The sequence below is a fragment of the Ictalurus furcatus genome, chromosome 6, assembly GCF_023375685.1.
Source record: "Ictalurus furcatus strain D&B chromosome 6, Billie_1.0, whole genome shotgun sequence".
Taxonomy (NCBI): Eukaryota; Metazoa; Chordata; class Actinopteri; order Siluriformes; family Ictaluridae; genus Ictalurus; species Ictalurus furcatus.
This window is the reverse complement of record NC_071260.1, coordinates 16705267-16723597: the sequence shown is the minus strand read 5'-3', so window position 1 is coordinate 16723597 and position 18331 is coordinate 16705267. Positions and strand designations below refer to the sequence as shown.

Here is an 18331-nt window from a genome sequence, read left to right as displayed (position 1 = left end):
ACATTGTTTCTCTGGCAACAGCAGACATAACATATACAACAGCAATGTTTTTGGACCACGCTAATAAAACATCCTAGTTTTATTAGCGTTATTAGTAAAAACCTAGTTTTTACTAGGTTTTAGTAAGATCCTAATCGCATCTTACTAAAACCTCATACAGATATTGGTAGGGGCAAATGGGAACTTGCTTTTATGTACCCTGCATTTGTCTAAAATAACATAAATGAAAGTGCATGAACTAGTATTATGACCAATGTTGGGTAAGTTACTCAAAAAAAGTAAAACACTACAATTTACTAATTACTACTTTAAAATTGTAATTTGCTTACATTACTGCTTACTGCATGTAAAAAGTAATCAGATCACTAATTACTTTCAAGGTACTTTCAAAACCTATCAAACCTACAAAAATACTCTACAAAGTAAAACTCATAGTTCTTTCAGTAATTTTAGCATGTGTCAATGTATTCAAGTTCAAAATCAAGTTCAAGTGGCTTTATTGTCATTTCTACTGTATACAGCTGGTACAGTACACAGTGAAATGAAACAAGGATCAGATGCTACATAAAAGAACACACTAACTGCATGAGACTAAATAAGATCTACACTTTCTACACAAAGTGCACGTGGAAATGTGTGGTAACAACACAGGAAAATACAATACTACTAAAGCAGGACAATAGGCACAGTAAGTGGCAGTGCAGCGACCAGTAAACAGTTTTAGTGTGGAACTGTCTGATATAGCAGGTAGTGCAAAAGATAGGTGCCAAGGAGTAACAATATAATTTTAAAAATGGTATCAATGTGGACATAACATGCTTTGACTTAGTCTTCAGCAGATTAGCTTATACCAAATATGGACATAGCAGTTATTGTGGTAGCAGCCAGGTAAAGTGTATAATAGTGACAATAAATGAAATGCTATATTTTTATAATACAGTAGCATCAAAAATGCAATAGCGTCAATGCTGGATTGTGTGCAAATATTGCATTGGGAGTGGGATGGTGTTCAGTTCAGTGTGTGTGTGTGTGTGTGTGTGCACATGTGTGTCAGTCCAGTTTCTGAGTATTGAGGAGTCTGATGGTTTGGGGGAAGAAGCTGTTGCACAGTCTGACCGTGAGGGCCCGAATGCTTCGGTACCTTTTTCCAGATGGCAGGAGGGTGAAGAGTGTGTGTGAGGGGTGTGTGGGGTCATCCACAATGCTCGTGGCTTTGTGGATGCAGCATGTGGTGTAAATGTCTATGATGGAGGGAAGAGAGACCCCAATGATCTTCTCAGCTGTCCTCACTATCACTGCAGGGTCTTGCGATCTGCTGAGGTGCAATTTCCAAACCAGACAGTGATGCAGCTGCTCAGGATGCTCTCAATAGTTCCTCTATAGAACGTGGTGAGGATGGAAGGTGGGAGATGGGCTTTCTTCAGCCTTCGCAGAAAGTAGAGACACTGCTGGGCTTTCTTGGTTATGGAGCTAGTGTTGAAGGACCAGGTAGGGTTCTCCGTCAGGTGAACACCAAGGAATTTGGTGCTCTTGACGATCTCCACGGAGGAGCCATTGATGTTCAGTGGAGAGTGGTCGCTCCATGCTCTCCTGTGGTCAACAACCATCACTTTTGTTTTGTCCACATTCGGAGACAGCTTGTTGGCTCTGCACCAGTCTGTTAATCGCTGCACCTCCAATCTGTATGCTGACTCGTCGTTCTCGTTGATGAGACCCACCACAGTCGTGTCATCAGCGAACTTGATGATGTGACTGGAGCCGTGGATTGTTGCGTGAGTCAGCAGAATCAGAATCAGTAATGGACTGAGCACACAGCCCTGAAATGGCCCCTGTGCCCAGTGTGGTGGTGCTGAAGATGCTGTTCCCAATCAGGACTGATTGAGGTCTCCCAGTCAGGAAGTCCAGGATCCAGTTGCAGATAAAGGTGTTCAGGCCCAGTAGGTTCAGCTTTCCAATCAGCTGTTCAGGAATTAATGTGTTGAATGCTGAACTGAAGTCTATGAACAGCATTCGAATGTGGGTGTCCTTCTTGTCCAGGTGGGTGAGGGCCAGATGTAGGATGGTGGCAATTGTATCATCTGTTGAGTGGTTGGGGCGATACACGAACTGCAGCGAGTCCAGTGAGGGGGGCAGCAGGGTCTTGATGTGCCTCATGACGAGCCTCTCAAAGCACTTCATGATGATGGACAGTAGTCACTGAGGCAGAACATTGAAGACTTCTTCAGCACGGGGACAACGGTGGTAGCCTTGCAGCATATTGGAATGATGGCGCTGATCAGGGAGATGTTGAAGATGTCAGTGATGGCTGATGGCTGGCCAGGTTTTCACCTGCTTTTAAACCAGTTTGGAATGTCTGACGAGCGGTCTGTATGCTGGGATTAGCATAACAGAGATGTGGTCTGAGTAGCCGATGTGGGGGCGGGACTCTGCCCTGTATGCGCTGGGGATGGAGATCCAGCATGTTTGCCGCTCTCATTGCAAAGTCCACATGTTGGTGAAATTTAGGGAGCACTGACTTGAGATTCGCATGATTGAAATCTCCAGCGATGATAAACAGTCCATCGGGGTGTGTGTTCTGCAGTTCGCTAATAGCCCCATTCAGTTCACAGAGTGCCTCCTTAACGTTAGTGCTAGGGGGAATGTATATTCCGATTATCAGAACAGTGGTGAATTCCCTTGGTAAACAAAATGGTCTGCATCTAACAGTCACAAACTCCACAAGCGATGAGCAGTAACTAGAAACTAGCACAGAGTTCTTGCACCATTCTGTGTTGATGTAAACACACAAGTCACTACCACGAGCCTTACCGCACAGAGCTGCATTTCTGTTGGCACGAAATGAGGCAAGCCCATCTAGCTGAATGGCAACATCCAAAACTCGGTCGCTGAGCCACATCTCCGTGAAAACAAAGATGCAGCAGTCTCTAATCTCATGTCGCATTGCCTGCTGGAGTCGGATGTAGTCCAGTTTATTGTCCAGAGAGCAGACATTGGAGAGCAGGATGGACGGACGAGCCAGCCATCTAGTGTTTGCTTTAAGCCTACCATGGACCCCCACCCTATTTCCACGCTTCCACTTCCTCGCACACCGCTTTTGACATCCTCTTCCCCGGCCACAGGCATCAGGCGACGCTGAGAACTGGAGGCCTGGTCTCCACAGCAAGCTGAGATTGCATAGCTTCTCCATTCAGATCATCATGCAGGTTGGTTGTTGCACGATTTCTGTATTTTAACAGTGTCTGGCGATGGTAAACATGAACACCGGTTTCTCTGATGTCCATGTGCTGTAAAAAAACGGGCTACGAGACAAAAATAGCACCATTTTAGATCTGGGGAGGCTGCTGTGTGCTGCTGCCGTGCCGCCATCTTCCTGTAATATACAAACTGAAATGACATGATCAGATGTATGTATGATATGACATGATCAGAAAAAGTTGGATTTATCATAAAACTTGCCTCAGGTGTTGTCACTGTTTGCAGGACTATCAGACTGATAAAATATAAAACTTTTTGCCTATCTAACATTAGATTAAGCTAGTTTGGTGTCGCTAGCCAAGAGGAGGCACAACTAAGCTATCATTGTATGGGTTCAGCTGCTACAATGCCATGCAAAGTACATTATCTTTCCTTATGCTCTGATCATATCATGTTGACATAACTGGAACTCATACTGTATAGAAATTTACACACCTTGTTTTCCTGCTCAGCATGAGAGGATGTTAGTGTTTCAGTTTCGACCCATTTGCTGGTTTAAAAAAAAAACAATTGGCGTATATATATATTTTTCCTCACACTGACTGTGTGAGCTAGTGTTTGGCAGAACTGAGATTGTCAGCCAAAAAGACACGAGTGTTTCCACAAATTTTCCTGTAAACCGTGTCTGATTGGTCTTGTCTTTAGTCACTGAAGATATAAAATTACAACACCGTCCTCTTCTTTTACTGACATTCAGTTACGTAGTGACAAACCGCTCCAAACCGCTACAGCCCCGAATGCTCAGGCCAGGTTACACCCTTGGCAGCCGCGCAAAACATCTGATCCATCGTGCCGAAAAGTTTTGTTCCATCGCTCCACAGAACAGAATCCCAAAACTTCTGTGGTTTATTTATATAATTGTGAGTCGCATTTTCTTGTGCTTTTGGGTCAGTAGTGGTGTACGTCTTGGAGTTCTGGCATGGAAACCTTCTGCATTTAGTATCCACCCTACTGTGCTCACTGAAAACTCAGTGCCTGCTGCCACCAAGTCTTGCTGCAGGTCTTTTGCAGTCACTCAAGGATTTTTCACAGCCTGCCTTCTCAGAAATATGGTTGCAACCACTGATAGCTTCCTTTTTCTGCCCCGCCCAGGTACTTCATAAATTTTCTGCCCCTAGTCAGTTCAGGTATTTTATGTGTTCCAGCTCAAGCACACCTGGTGCAACTAACGAGGCCCTTGATTAGTTGCATCAGGTATGCTTGAGACAACACCAGTTTTGCATTCTATTCATTGGGTTGAATAATTTTGAAACAGGAGAAATCATTATCAGTTGCATTTTCAGTTGAATTTGGGGAAACCACTTGAAACATTCGTTGTGTTGAACTATTTCGATTGCTTTTGTTTGATTGCAAACAGCTAAAAGTCTGTAAATTTTGACAATAAACCTGATTTGCAATGGGGGTTGAATAATTTTGATCGCAACTGTAGCTGGCGTGTGGTGGGCGTTCTGGTGCACTATGACTGCCGTCGCATCATCCAGGTGGATGCTACACACTAGTGGTGTTTGAGGAGATTCCCCCCCGCCACCCCACACTATGTAAAGCCCTTTGAGTGTCTAGAAAAGTAGTAAGTCATCTCTTGCCAGCCAGTGTTTGCCTTTAAATAGAAATAAGTAGTACATTTTCTGAGTGACAAAACAAGAACAAAAAAAAATAGGCTGAAAGAAAAAAGAGTACTTATCATTTCTTAGCTTTATTTAGCTAACTTGGCTAGGCTATGCCACTATGTACTTGCTTTCTCAACACTGCTCTCTACATCTTCACAATCACCAGAAGCTTCTGGCATTTTCTCTCTATCATTGTCTAGTTTACATGCATCCACACACAAAGCAAATGGATAACTGAAGCAATCAGAACCAAACATCCTGATGGCCAGTCCATCCCTGCCTATTAGTGTAGATGACCTGTGATAACAAGAGTTACACACTAATACAAACGGTATTACTTCTTACAGTATACTGACAGACTGTGTAGGAATTTGGAAGCTAAATCCAGAAATGCTGCTGAATCTGTGTAAATAAGTAAGTAAAAATGCATCATCATCATCATCATCATCATCATAAGGTCTGCAAGTGTTTCTGTACTGATTCTGAAATATTAGAAACAATTTAAATAGATTATAATAATGTTCAATAAAGTACAAATTTACACTCTGGTCTATATTGCACCGCTGTGTAAATATTGTCTATTATATTCATTTGATGTGGAGTCTGAACACTAGGCTAGCTAACAAATACTATACTTTAGGTGCTAGCTGCTGAATCCAAACATGTTCACATATGAACTTAATAATAGTTACCTTTCTCTTGTAAAAGTCACACAATTGTTAACTTACTACTGATATTTCCTTGCCAAAAACATCTGTTTCTGTGTTTGGTTGTTGTGTGTTTGCCCTGATTCTCTAATCTCCGGCAGCAACAGAGCTGCTGTTCACACAGTAAAAAACTGCAATTTCCTTGACAGAGATTAATCCCCTGTTTAATCAAATCTCATCAGGTTTGACATATTACCGGATCTACTAGGTTAAGGAATTTATTTCACCAGCAACTGTTCTCATCTACTTTTACACACTCTCTTTTTGCTCTCTGTGCATCAAAGCGCCAGTCAGGCTTGATAGTCCTTTGCCTAGTTTCTCTTCTTTTTTTGTTGTTGTTTTTTTAAGCAATTTGAATATCCCTTTATTATGTTTTTTTTTGTCCGAAGAATTGAAAACAGGCACATTTGTTTTTAAACTTTTCAATAAGGAAATGTTTCAGTCTGTGCTGTCAGATACGTAGAATAAACTGTAAGTAGGACTGAGATTCATTTTTGATTTACTGCACAATGATCCATTATCCAGGAAACTAATTAACACACACAGCAGTGAGTTTTATGGCGCAAGTGGGTGTCACACTGGGGTTCCTGCTGACATCCTAGGAAAATGCTATTTGAAGAGTGGCAGTATTTTAAGCATTGCTGCTTGCAAACATTGTCAAGAGACATTTCAATATCCAGGTAGCACTACCATGTCATGATATCATTTGAGAAGATCACACCCTGGGAGAGAGTCATTTCATAAATTAGCCCCAGGCTAATAATCACTTTACACTAAGTAAGAATTCATATATTACAGAAAAAATGATAAAAAGGTTTAGTGTCTCCTGGAACAACTCTGGTTACTGAGTAAAGATTGTATGTTCTGATAACAGATTTGTATGCGTGGTGAAATTAATCATTCTTTTTAAGTGAACAGGTCTGAGTGCATTTTAATTATCGCACTGTTAAGAATATTTCTTGTAGTTGAAAATTTAGTCATTGCATTTAGGTTTTGCTGCTCCCTCGGGAAATGGAAATTGTCCGAGACATAATGTCTTTCAACCGTAAAGCACATCTGGTTTTAAATTATTTTTTATTTTTATCATTTATTTTGTTTAGATGTAGTTTATTAATGCACTTGCCTATGATGGTGCATAATTATTCTCTTCTTTAAAAAAAAAAAAAAAGCTAGAAATGTGTGTACATTTTTGACTGCCATGGCCATTTTCTTATTAAACCATTTTTTGGGGGGTGAATGTTCTGGATGTGGCATTAAATATTCATGAGCTCACTTGGCATAACACTGAACTGTGCAACATATCAGACTGTTACCAAAATAAATGCAGCTTGCTAAATGACAGATAATTAGCCAGTTGGGACCACTGACGCTAAAACGTTAGTCACACGATAGGCCTAAATTAAAAAATAATGCCCTCAAACCAGGAGAACTGATCACATTTCAGACAATTATGCACATCAAGTAGCCCACTGATAGGTGTGCTCGATTGGTACATGACAGCCTTGCATTTCATTTAGTCATTTTTTCATTAAAAATTAATTTCACAAGAGACAAACTCTGAGATTCATTATAGTGAGATGTGTTAGTGGTTCAAACAAGCACTGACTCATTTGTGATTTTTAGTGGTGTTCGAACATAAATGTGCACTTTTAATTAGCACTAAATGTGACTTGTTAGAAATAACTATTTAAAAGGTTGAGAAGTAATGGCAGAGGCATTACAGAAGCACACTATTAACACACAGTGCGCTATGAGTTCAGCTAAGCAAACATACAAGTGTGTGTTTAGGATCTGTGTAAAGGTCATGTGAAAAGAATAACACAATTTTAATAAACCCGTTTGGGGACCAAAGAAAGTTCCAAAGAGCAGTGGTCACACTTTCATTCTCATTACTGTCAGGTGACACAGTTTTCACACAGGAACATTGCTTCTGGGCATTTATTACTGCTCCTGCTGCTGCCTTTTGAGCATGAGATTTAGAGCAATACTGTCATTACGGCACTCAACAACACGATGGACTGTCTCCCCTGAGACTAGTACAGCACATATTCATCACAGTGATCTCCAATTAAACTAAATTGACAGAGCTCCTCGACAACATACATTAACGATGACCTGAGAGTCAAGTGGTCCAACCTGAATGTCTCTCTCAAAGAAGTTCACCACAGAGATTGTGTGAGAGAGACAAGATCAAATACATTTCAGTTATTTCAGCACACTCCATGTATATATGGCCTACTTTTTTCTCGTTTCTTTTTTTTTTATTTTACATTTCACAAATAGCTGCTTTACCAAACAAGGACAAACAGAAGCAAAAGGATATAAACTTGTAGGTTCTATTCCACAGGGAACTCAAGAGCGGCAACAATTTACTCCAGAAGTTCTCAAACTCTGCACTCAGGGACCACTTTAACTGTAAGATTAATTCCATGAACTACTCCTTACATATTTATTCATGAACATAAATTCAAATATTAGGGTCATTAATTAAAATGTGTACAATAATATTTTGGATATGTCTTGGAGCCAAAGAGCTTTTTATTCCTAAACTCACGGAAGTGAAACAAAAGTTTCTGGACACCTGACCATCACACCCACATGTGTTTTTGGACATCCTATTCCAGATTTAGACCCCCTTTGCTGTTATAATAACCTCCACTCTTCTGGAAAGGCTTTCTACCAGATACTGAAGTGTGGCTGTGGGAATTTGCTCAATCAGCCTCAAGAGCATCAATGAGGTCAGACACTGCTGTCGTGTGAGCAAGCCTGTGGTGCTGTCTGCATTTCAGTTCATCCCAAAAGTGTTCAGTGGGGTTGAAGTCCAGGTTATGTGCAGGCCCCTCAAGTTCTTCCATGCTAACCTCAGCAAACCATGTCTTCATGGATCTCGCTTTGTGTACAGGGGCATTGTCATGCTGGAACAAGTTTTGGCACCTTAGTTCCAGTGGCGGGAAATTGTAAAGCTACAGCACACAAAGACATTCTTGACAATCGTATACATCCAACTTTGTGGGTACAGTCTGGGGAAGATCCACATATGTATGATGTGTGATGGTCAGATGTCCACATACTTTTGGCCATATAGTGGATCTTGTGAAGCTCTTTAGGTTAAGCACTACTAGATATTTTAAAATGTTCTCAATGACCGGGAATATTCATCAACAAAACAGCACAGAGCTCTTGTGCTAATAAACCCATTCATAACATCTGTAACATTGTTTGCCATGGAGATAGAACAGTTTAAGGAAATTACCACCCTGAACAACTTGCATATTAACCTTTATGATATCATGTGATCTAAAATGGTGTCCAAGATTTATATAGTAATGAAATTCTGAGATGACATTTTAGTTTAAACTTCTTTCATCAAAATTTTGGTCTATTTTCATTTTGGTTAATGGTTTCCTACATTACCCACAATGCTTTTGAACTACCTGCTGATAATGGTGCCAGTGGGAATTAGACCTTGCTTCATATCTACATCAAGAGACCGGTGCAGTGTTTAATCTATTTCAAATAGATCCCAAAGCTTCAACTTTCATACTTATAATTTCAACATTCACCTTCATGCTTGTCATCTCATAGATCGCAAACTAAGTGAGCTGAGTCAGTCTACCATAACTCACTGCAACAGCACCATACCACTGCATTGCAATCTGGAATATGAGGTCCAATGTTTGTTGTCTCCACTACTTCTATATTGGGCTTCTCATAAATATGACATAAATGCCTTTTGTTTTTTATTAGCTAACAGTGAAATCTGACCATTATCCCTTATGTTTGGAATTGCTGAAATGTTTTCTCCTATAAAATACCACTGTAACTGTGCTAGCAATGTCCCCTTGTAATGTCAATGTGGCAGACAACCACTGACTTTTCCTTTAAAGTTATACCTCTTACGCATTTAGCATGCAACTTTTATCTGGGAAGGCAAGTATTGTATTTTTTTAATTAAATTATGGTAACTGTGGAACATAACAGGTTCTTAATGACAAAAGTTGTACCTTAATTAGTTTTAAAGATACACTACATTCACTTCCACAGATAAGATATACAGTACATGCTTAAATGTATAAATGTAAAGGTAACATAAATGATCCCTTTAACACCTCCAATCACCCTAACAGAACCATGGTGAAATTAAGGGAACAATGATACTTTGTACCGCTAATATGTATCTTTCACTTGGAAACATGGGTATAGTATACCTTTATGACTATCATGCATTTTTTAATCTTCAGGAAAACTCTATCCTCACCAGATGGATCCAGAGCCTAATTCCATGAACAGTGGTTGCAAGATGGGAACAAACCCTGAAAGGGCTGCCAGTCCACTGCAGGGTACACGTACCTAGGACAATTTAACATATCCAATCCATCTAGTGGAATGTTTTTGGGAGATGAGAAGAAACAGGATAACTCGGAAGAAACCCATGTGGACACAAAAATAACATGCACAGAAACTCCACGCAGACAGTAACCGAAATTAGGATTGAACCAGGGACCCTGGGTGCCACCATGTTACCCCCATTTATGATTTAAAGCAATGCTCATTACTCGTCTTCCTTGAGATCTACCTTCCTGCAGGTTTCATCTCCAACCAAAATCTAACACACCTGTTTCAGCTGATCAAGAACTTCTTAAGGCAATGATTAGATGGTCAGGTGGGCACCATTATGGTTAGAGCTAAAGTCTTCAGGAAGGTAGATCTCCAGGAAAAGGGTTGGTGACCACTGATTCAAGGTATATAAAAATAACTTTGAACTAGTTTTCAGAGTAAAGTTTCATGCACGTTGTAGGGTACCATCCTAGTGACAAGGAAAGGTATAGTTTAGTGCCCTTTTTCTGAGCGTGAGAGTACTAGCTTCTCTGGTACTCTAGTATTCCTTTTTATTTATGAAATTCTCTCTAGTCTATAGGTCCAATCTTCATAATAAACCCAAAAAGAGGTGCTAGTAATAGCGCCAGTGTAATTTTTGCTGAGTTTAAGTTTATGACAGCTTGCGGTTCTCTCTATATATATATATTCACCCTACTGTACTTATTACAGCAGTAAGCAGTTTTTGCTATATGGAGTCGTTCTACTTTCATGTAGACTTACTATTTAGTGCGGTACGAGACACTGCCTCCTTAGCGAGTATGCGCACTGGTCAGTATAAAGTGCTCTATCTCCACCTGCTGTCCTGTGGAAAGAACCGAAGTGTGTCCCAGCAGGCAACACACACCCGTGTGCACGCGGACTCGATCAGCACAGCGCGAGAGCACCATGTCACTCTCACTCAGCGCTCAGACTCGGACCAAGAAGTGTACAAGTTAATAACAGCAGAAGAGTGAACTGAGATCAGTGATGGATACTGCCTCGTGAGAGTAGCGGCGAGGGACGGGTTAACACACTATGCTGTCCAAATGCTCGCCCTGCATCAAACCACTCCACATTTAAGATACATTTAAGATCTTTGCGAAAAAAAAAAACGAAAAAAAAAACACGTGAGACTCATCGCGAGCTGATCTCCCATTTCTATCACCCCAGCAATATTCAGAGCACTTTTCCGCTGCAAATACCGACATCGAGCCAGAGACATTCAAATGTATCCTCTCAAGAGTGTAATCATGCACAACGTGTTCAGGCACTGTAAAGCCAGTGCGAAGACCAAGGCATTTACTCTCTAAACAAGCCCGGGTTAAGCTGTCAAAAGAAACGTTTTCTCCAACAGGACGTGCCCGAACTGCAAAACGCCACGAAACAAAATTAAGCCCCGGTGCTGTGGCGTCTCCTTTCTTCCACACAGCCTTTCAGCGCTCACTCACACTCTGTGCACACTCAGACTAGCCCAAACGCTCCCACGCGCGCCAGTCACCTCAGCATCACTTCACCGTACCTTCACTGCCGCTGACGAGCAAGCTGAACACGAAGAGCAGCTTCGCAATCATTGTTTCAGAGGGATACGTGCTGACCGACGACCGCTGCCGTTGCTCGAAGTGAGTTGGATGTGCGTGCGGCGACTGGAAGGGGGGGGGGGATACACACCACCGCTCTTCGATTCGCCCGCTTCTCTGCTGTCTCGCGCGCGTCCGTTACTGACGCGCGCGCGCGCACTCGTTAAGATCCGCCACTGGAGAGAAGCAGCGCGAGCTCTGTGTCAGCGGCCACCGATTCGAGTCGTTCGCACTAACCGTTCAGCTGAATCGAACTGTGCAAGATTTGATTCGTTTGATTCCTTACTCAGTGCGGCATGGTTTGGTAGATATATCTTTACTGTCTGGTCTTTGAAAAACCTTACAAGTAATCTGGTCAACTGGAACTTGGAGTGATAGTCCTCTACCCCTTAACCACGCCCACTCAATGATATCTGACATGCCATCCAAAACAGAAGAACCATAGAACGGCCCAGACAAAGTGCTCAACAGATACCACATAATCCCGATTCACACATGCATGGTTGCATGTGAATTAATGAATGTGAATGCAAATCAGGGTTTAAATTACATAGCGTTCTATCAAGACAAGACGTTGCACGTACGTTAAGGAAAGTCGCATCGAGGGAGCTACAACCCCAATTCCAAAAAAGTTAGGACAATTTGTGAAATGTAAATAAATGTAAATAAAAACAGCATGCAATGATTTGCAAATCTCATAAACCCACATGTTATTCACAATAGAACATAGAAAACATGTCAGATTTTTTCTATGTACCGTTTTGAATTTGATGGCTGCAACTCGTCTCAAAAAAGTTGCGACAGGGGCAACAAAAGGCTGGAAAAGTAAGTGCTACTAAAAAGAAACAGCTGGGGGTTAATTGGCAACATGTCAGTAACATGATTGGATATAAAAAGAGTATCTTAGAGAGGCAGAGTCTCTCTAAGATACATGTGCACACCTGCATGCTGGTAAGCCACCATTTAAAGGCTGCAAGTTAGAATGGAGCAAAGCTAGCTTGCTTTCGATGCATTGTTACATAAATTGGGTCCTGCTGTTCTCCCGCTTTTGTGATTCATATTCCTATAGAATAATTTCTGATCAAGTGTGATTATAATGATTGTGTAGAGATGTTGGTATGAAGAAAGTTCCTGTGTGAGTTAATTACCCTTATACCACAGCGCTGTTAAATTGGTGACTTTGAATGGCCCAAAGGTTTTTATTCATTTTCTATAACAGCATGGTTCGGACAATAGTGCCGGCTGCCAGTTGAAGTTCCTGCTTATTATTCAGTTATTCCTCTTAAGGTATATTATTCAGTTACTGCTATTAATTATTCAGTACCTACATTGAAACTAATAGGACAAGCATGTAGTGAGGAGAGTGAGGAAAGTCTAGACCTGCTGATGGATCCTGGAATGTTACCTTCTATTATTTGTGTCTATTTAGATTTTTTATTTATTTAATAAATTTCTTGTATTTTAATATGTATTTTTATGTATGTATTTCATTTACCTTTGCATTTAGCAAATACATTAAAATATATATATTTTTTACTATAGATCAACTCCATTTGGGCTATGTTCAACATTAAGTTACGCATGTGTAATGAGAAGTTAATAATGAAATTGTGCGCATCAATATTCAGACCTTAGTCATAACTATGGGCTTTCATGTTACTTGGACAGTTGCAGGGTTGGAGTTTACCAAAAGCAGAGAAATGTCTCAGTTACACTGAATTCTGACCTTGAACATAATCATGTAAGTTATCATGAAGATAATTAATCACATCATCCCAGTAAGTTCCACAGAAAGGATTTTTTACTGGCTGCAACTCTCAATGGTACAGCAGTTTTTCACCATTGCCTAAGCTGAATGCTTTCTACCACTGTACTTACTTCTAGCTCACCATGCAAAATAATAAAATGTGCTGGATCAAGTGCTTTTATAAGCTGCTGAATAATGAGGAAGGAAGCCATATTGTTAAATTAAACAACATTTGCAGTTAATAATATGATAATTACAACTAGGAATATTCATGCACCAGTATACACTATATGACCAAAAGTTTATGGACAAGTGACCATCACAACAATATGCGGGTCTTCCCCAAACTGTTGTCACAAAGTTGGAAGCACAGAACTGTATAGGATGTCTTTGGTCTAGCATTTAAATTTCCCTTCACTGGAACTAAAGGGCCCAAACCTGTTCCAGCATGACAATACCCCTGTGAACAAAGTGAGATCCATGAAGACATGGTTTGCTGAGTTTGGAGTTGAAGATCTTGAGTGGCCTGCATAGAACCCTGACCTCAGACCCAATGTACACCTTTGGGATGAACTGAAATGCACACCGCGTCCCAGGCCTCCTCATGTTCTCAATGGGATGTTCAAAAAGCACATATAGGTGTGATAGTCATGTGTCTAAAACTTTGGGCTATATAATGTGTTGGCAATATATTAGGCTTCTCTTACATGTGTATTTGAATGCTTGCCATAATCTCATTTATACAGTCAAAAAATAAAAAGGAAGTACACCCTCCTTCAGTTCTATGTTTTTAGTTATCAGGGCCTACAAAACAATAATGTGGTCCTCAAAGACTTCTACAAGAAAACAAATAACCTCAGGTGACTAAAGAAAAAGATTTCAATATGTAGAAATCCCCCCACCCCTCCAAAAAAAAAAAAAAAAAAAATAGTAGACCAACATTCAGAACCTGGGTGGGAAAAAATAAGTACATCCTATAATTAATTAACATGTAGACATTTAGCAACAATAACTTGAAGTAAACATTCTGTAGGAGTTCTTTTGGTATGAAGTGGAGTCCATGGTTGTCTCATTGGCTGTGAGTTTCCCAGGTCCTGTGGCTGCAAAACAATCCCAAATCATCACCCCTCTACCACCATGCTTAACAGTTGGTTTGAGGTGTTTGTGGTGATGCGCTGTTTGATTTTTCCCAAACATGGTGCTGTGCATGATGACCAAACATCTCCACCTTGGTCTCATCAGTCCAAAGGATGTTGTTCACCAAAGGACATTGGTGAATGTCAAGTTCCCTGGAGATGGTCTTATATCCCATCCTAGATAGATGAGTAGCAACAATTGCTTCTCTGAGGTCATGGCTGATGTCCTTTCTTCTTGGCATGATGTAGACACCAGACTGCCAAATGTTTTCCTTTTATAGAGGTAGTCACACTTCTTGATGATTAACTACTCTTGTGCATTTCATTAGTTACACCTAATTACTGCTAATTACTCTCTTAATGATTGTGGAAGTATAAAGGGTATACTTATTTTTTCCAACCTGATATCTGAAAGTTGGTTTACTTTTGGGGAAGAAATTAGTACATATTGAAAACTGTCACCTGAGATTATTTGTTTGTTTAGAAAGAGTGTGTACTTTCTTTTTTTCCATGACTGTACATAATCATTTTAGTATTTATTTTGATTTGCTGATTTCTTTCAATTATCACTGCTTTTATAATTACATTGTATTGCAGTTGAGAACAAAAAAAGGAAACACATTCTGCGTCTTCAGTACCCCTTGAGTTTTTTTTTTTTTGTTTTTATTTTTGCCTAAATTCAAGTGCTTGTTTTTAAAGTCTGTGGTCTAGGCATTATTGAAAAACCCTGCCTTGGATGCTTCTACTCTGGGAAACTCTGAGGCAAACCATTACCAGTAAACTACACTCAGGTCATTTTTATCATCTTAATTGGTTGCCCAGAAAGTTCATTTAACCTCCCACATAAACTGACTCTAAATATGCATGAATATTTATGGAGCTTTTGAACTTAAGTCACTAAATCTGAATACGTGTTTTTGTGAATGTCAAAGAATTGTCACTAAAAAAAAAAAAACATTTTCAAATTCTCCATACCTGCTCAATAAATAAATGTGCTGCTCCAGTTGTGTGTTGTAGTGCTGCTGTCAGACTGATGCATAAACTAAAAAATACCTACAGTATCTGATGAAAATCAAGTTAATTCACAGTCTGATGTAGTTACTGTGGTGTCAAAAAGACTAAACTGGTTGTGATGACCATATAAAGTACAAGCTAAATAAAATAAAAATGACTCATGTTTATGCAAAATTACAAGTATGTGGCAAAAGAAAAAGACCACTTGCTGAACCATCCTGTTAGGTCTTAGATTTCTGCAAAATGGTTCTCTATGTTTACAATCATTTTTAAAGATTTAGTCATTGAGCCATTTCCCCAAGCCCATTAAGTTCTTTAACTTCAATTTATCAGGACAAATGGTCTGAACGTTTATTATCAGAGGGTAACATAACCCACTGTAAAGCCCCCAACCAGCAGAGCTTTAAACTTTAAGTGCCCTCATGAACTTCTACCATAAACTCTGGGGGACAGGAGTGTATATTGCTTACTGAGATTCAATAACAGTTTTTTAAACGTGGGTGAAGACAGACTTAAATGTGTTTAAAAGGTGTTTCAATAAGGCTAGAAATTAATTAAGAATTACAGGGTGTGGATGAAATAAAATGCCTTCAATAAATAGCACTATACGTTTGGAAAATAGTCACCCCTGGCTATTTTTATGTATATATACTAAGAGCATTTCACTGTAGGTTGAACAGAGCACACAGTTAATGTACCTTGTGTACAGTGCATCTTAAATGATACACTATGTAAAATCTTGATTGAAGTATCAAGTTCACTACTACATAACCACTAGTCTAGACAGAAAAGTACACATATCTGTATGAACAGAATATTTTCAGGATGTAAATGAAATGTTGTATGTTTTTTTTTTTGTTTGTTTTTTCTGGTAAATGGACCATTCACTGAACATTTTAGATTTTAGTTAAACTCCATAATGCGTCCTGTAGTGCTCACCAGCCGCAACATTTTATGCTTTACAGAACAACTCATGCGCATAGTAAGGAACATGCCAGGAAATTAATGGTTGCCACCCCCACCGACACACCACCACTGACCTTGCATATCTTAAAAATCTGTTAGTCCAGATATATAGTGACCCATGGCTTTGTATTTGTCTGTACAGTGCTAGGACAAATGGTGTGTTTGTTTATCCAAAGGAATGTCACACTCATTGTCAGGAAAATAAACAAACAAACAAACAAACAAAAAAACCCCACCACCACCAAGGAAAAAGGTGCCAAATCAGTGAAGCATGTTATATAGGTCTGAAGGCCATAATTGGAAAGAAAGTGTTTGTTAAAAGAAAAAAAAAAAAAAAAACCCAGCAGAACATTATATTGGTTTATGGGAAAGCTTTTAAATTCAGTTTCACACTCTTCTATGGTAGAGTATTATCTAAAATGTGATAGAGGAGTGTGTGTAATGACTGCATGGGTGCATTTTGGATTACAGCCTTTATCAATATTGGCTTATCACATGTTTGACAGACACTGAAAAGGAGAGAATTTCCCAATTGCACCTTCATGCATCATGACAGACCAGCGTTAAGTTTTTTTTCACCTCTCAGGTCTGAATCATTATAGCAGTTATCTTCTGAGACATTCTGAAAAAGAAAGTGCATGAATGTGTAGTATAGATAGTATAATGTCACTTGTTCAACACTCATGTTTGAACAAAATACCTGTAAATAAATATAAGTACAGTCATGTGAAAAAATAAGTACACATCATGGAACTTGTTGGCTTTTAAGACACATTTGGATAACATTTGATCATCTTTGAAACAGTGCCTATTAATAAAGTTGACATACATGAACAAAACCACAAGGACAATTGCTTTTTCAATCATTTATTAAACAGAAATATCAATAGATGGGATATTCTTCAGTGGGAAAAGTAAGTACACCCTTGGCCTCAGAAGTTAGTATTGCCCCCTTTAGCAGAAATAAATTCTTGTAGGTATTTTGCATAATTGTCCACCGTTCTCTGACATCATCTTGATGGAATTTTGACCACTCTTCCATTCAATAGTCTTTCAGTTGCAAGATGTTTGAGGGTTTTCTTACATGTACTGCCTGTTTCAAATCCCCCCACAACATTTCAATGGGATTCAAATCCGGGCTTTGACTAGGCCATTCCATAACCCTCCATTTCTTCTTTTTGCTCCATTCCTTGGTGGATTTGCTAGTGTGCATAGGATCATTATCCTTTTGAAAGATCCACTTTAGTTTCAACTTCAACTTTTGGACAGATGGCATCACATTATCTTTAAGCACTCTTTGATATGATGCAAAATTCATAGTTGAATCAATGAATATGCAAGCTGTCCAGTCCCTGAGGCAGTGAAGCAACCCCAAACCATATTATTTCCACCACCGTGCTTCATAGTTAGTATGAGGTGTTTCTCCTGAAAAGCTGTCTTTGGTCAGCGCCAAACATGTCTGCAGTTACTGTGACCAAACAACTCTATCTTTGATTCATCTGTCCAGAGCACATTATTCCAAAAGGCTTGGACTTTGCCTATATGCTCTTTGGCAAACTGTAGTCTTGCTCTAATGTTCTTTTTAGACAGCAAAGGCTTTTTCATGGCATGCCTCCCATGCAGGTCAAATTTGTGCCATCCCTTTCTGATTGTAGAAGCTGGAACTTTAATACCAACAGTTGCAAGACTTACTAGCAGATCCTGTGATGAAATTTTGGGGTTCTTCGTGACTTTTTGTATCAGTTGGTTTGCTCTTGGGCTCAATTTGCTCTGATGGCTAGTCCTGGACAAATTGGCGTTTGAAATCTGTGCCACTTGTAGCTTAATTTCCTTATAGTGGAATGATGTATTTCAAATAATTTGGAGATCTTTTTAAATTCCTTGCCAGATTCATAGGCATCCACAACTTTTTTTCTGAAGGCCTTACTGAACGCTTTAGATCTTGGCACCACACACCTTAATA

At 39.7% G+C, this 18331-nt stretch overlaps 1 protein-coding gene across 1 annotated transcript in view; it reads right to left on the bottom strand.

Annotated features, from left to right (window-relative positions):
* The window catches only part of ncam2 (neural cell adhesion molecule 2), a 214349-nt gene extending 202108 nt beyond the window's left edge, over nucleotides 1-12241 (bottom strand). The window contains exon 1 of the mRNA XM_053626743.1: nucleotides 11448-12241. Within this exon, the coding sequence (XP_053482718.1) occupies nucleotides 11448-11499 (52 nt within the window). The 5' untranslated portion in view covers nucleotides 11500-12241. The remainder of the gene's footprint in view (nucleotides 1-11447) is intronic.
* Nucleotides 12242-18331: the final 6090 nt, after the last annotated feature.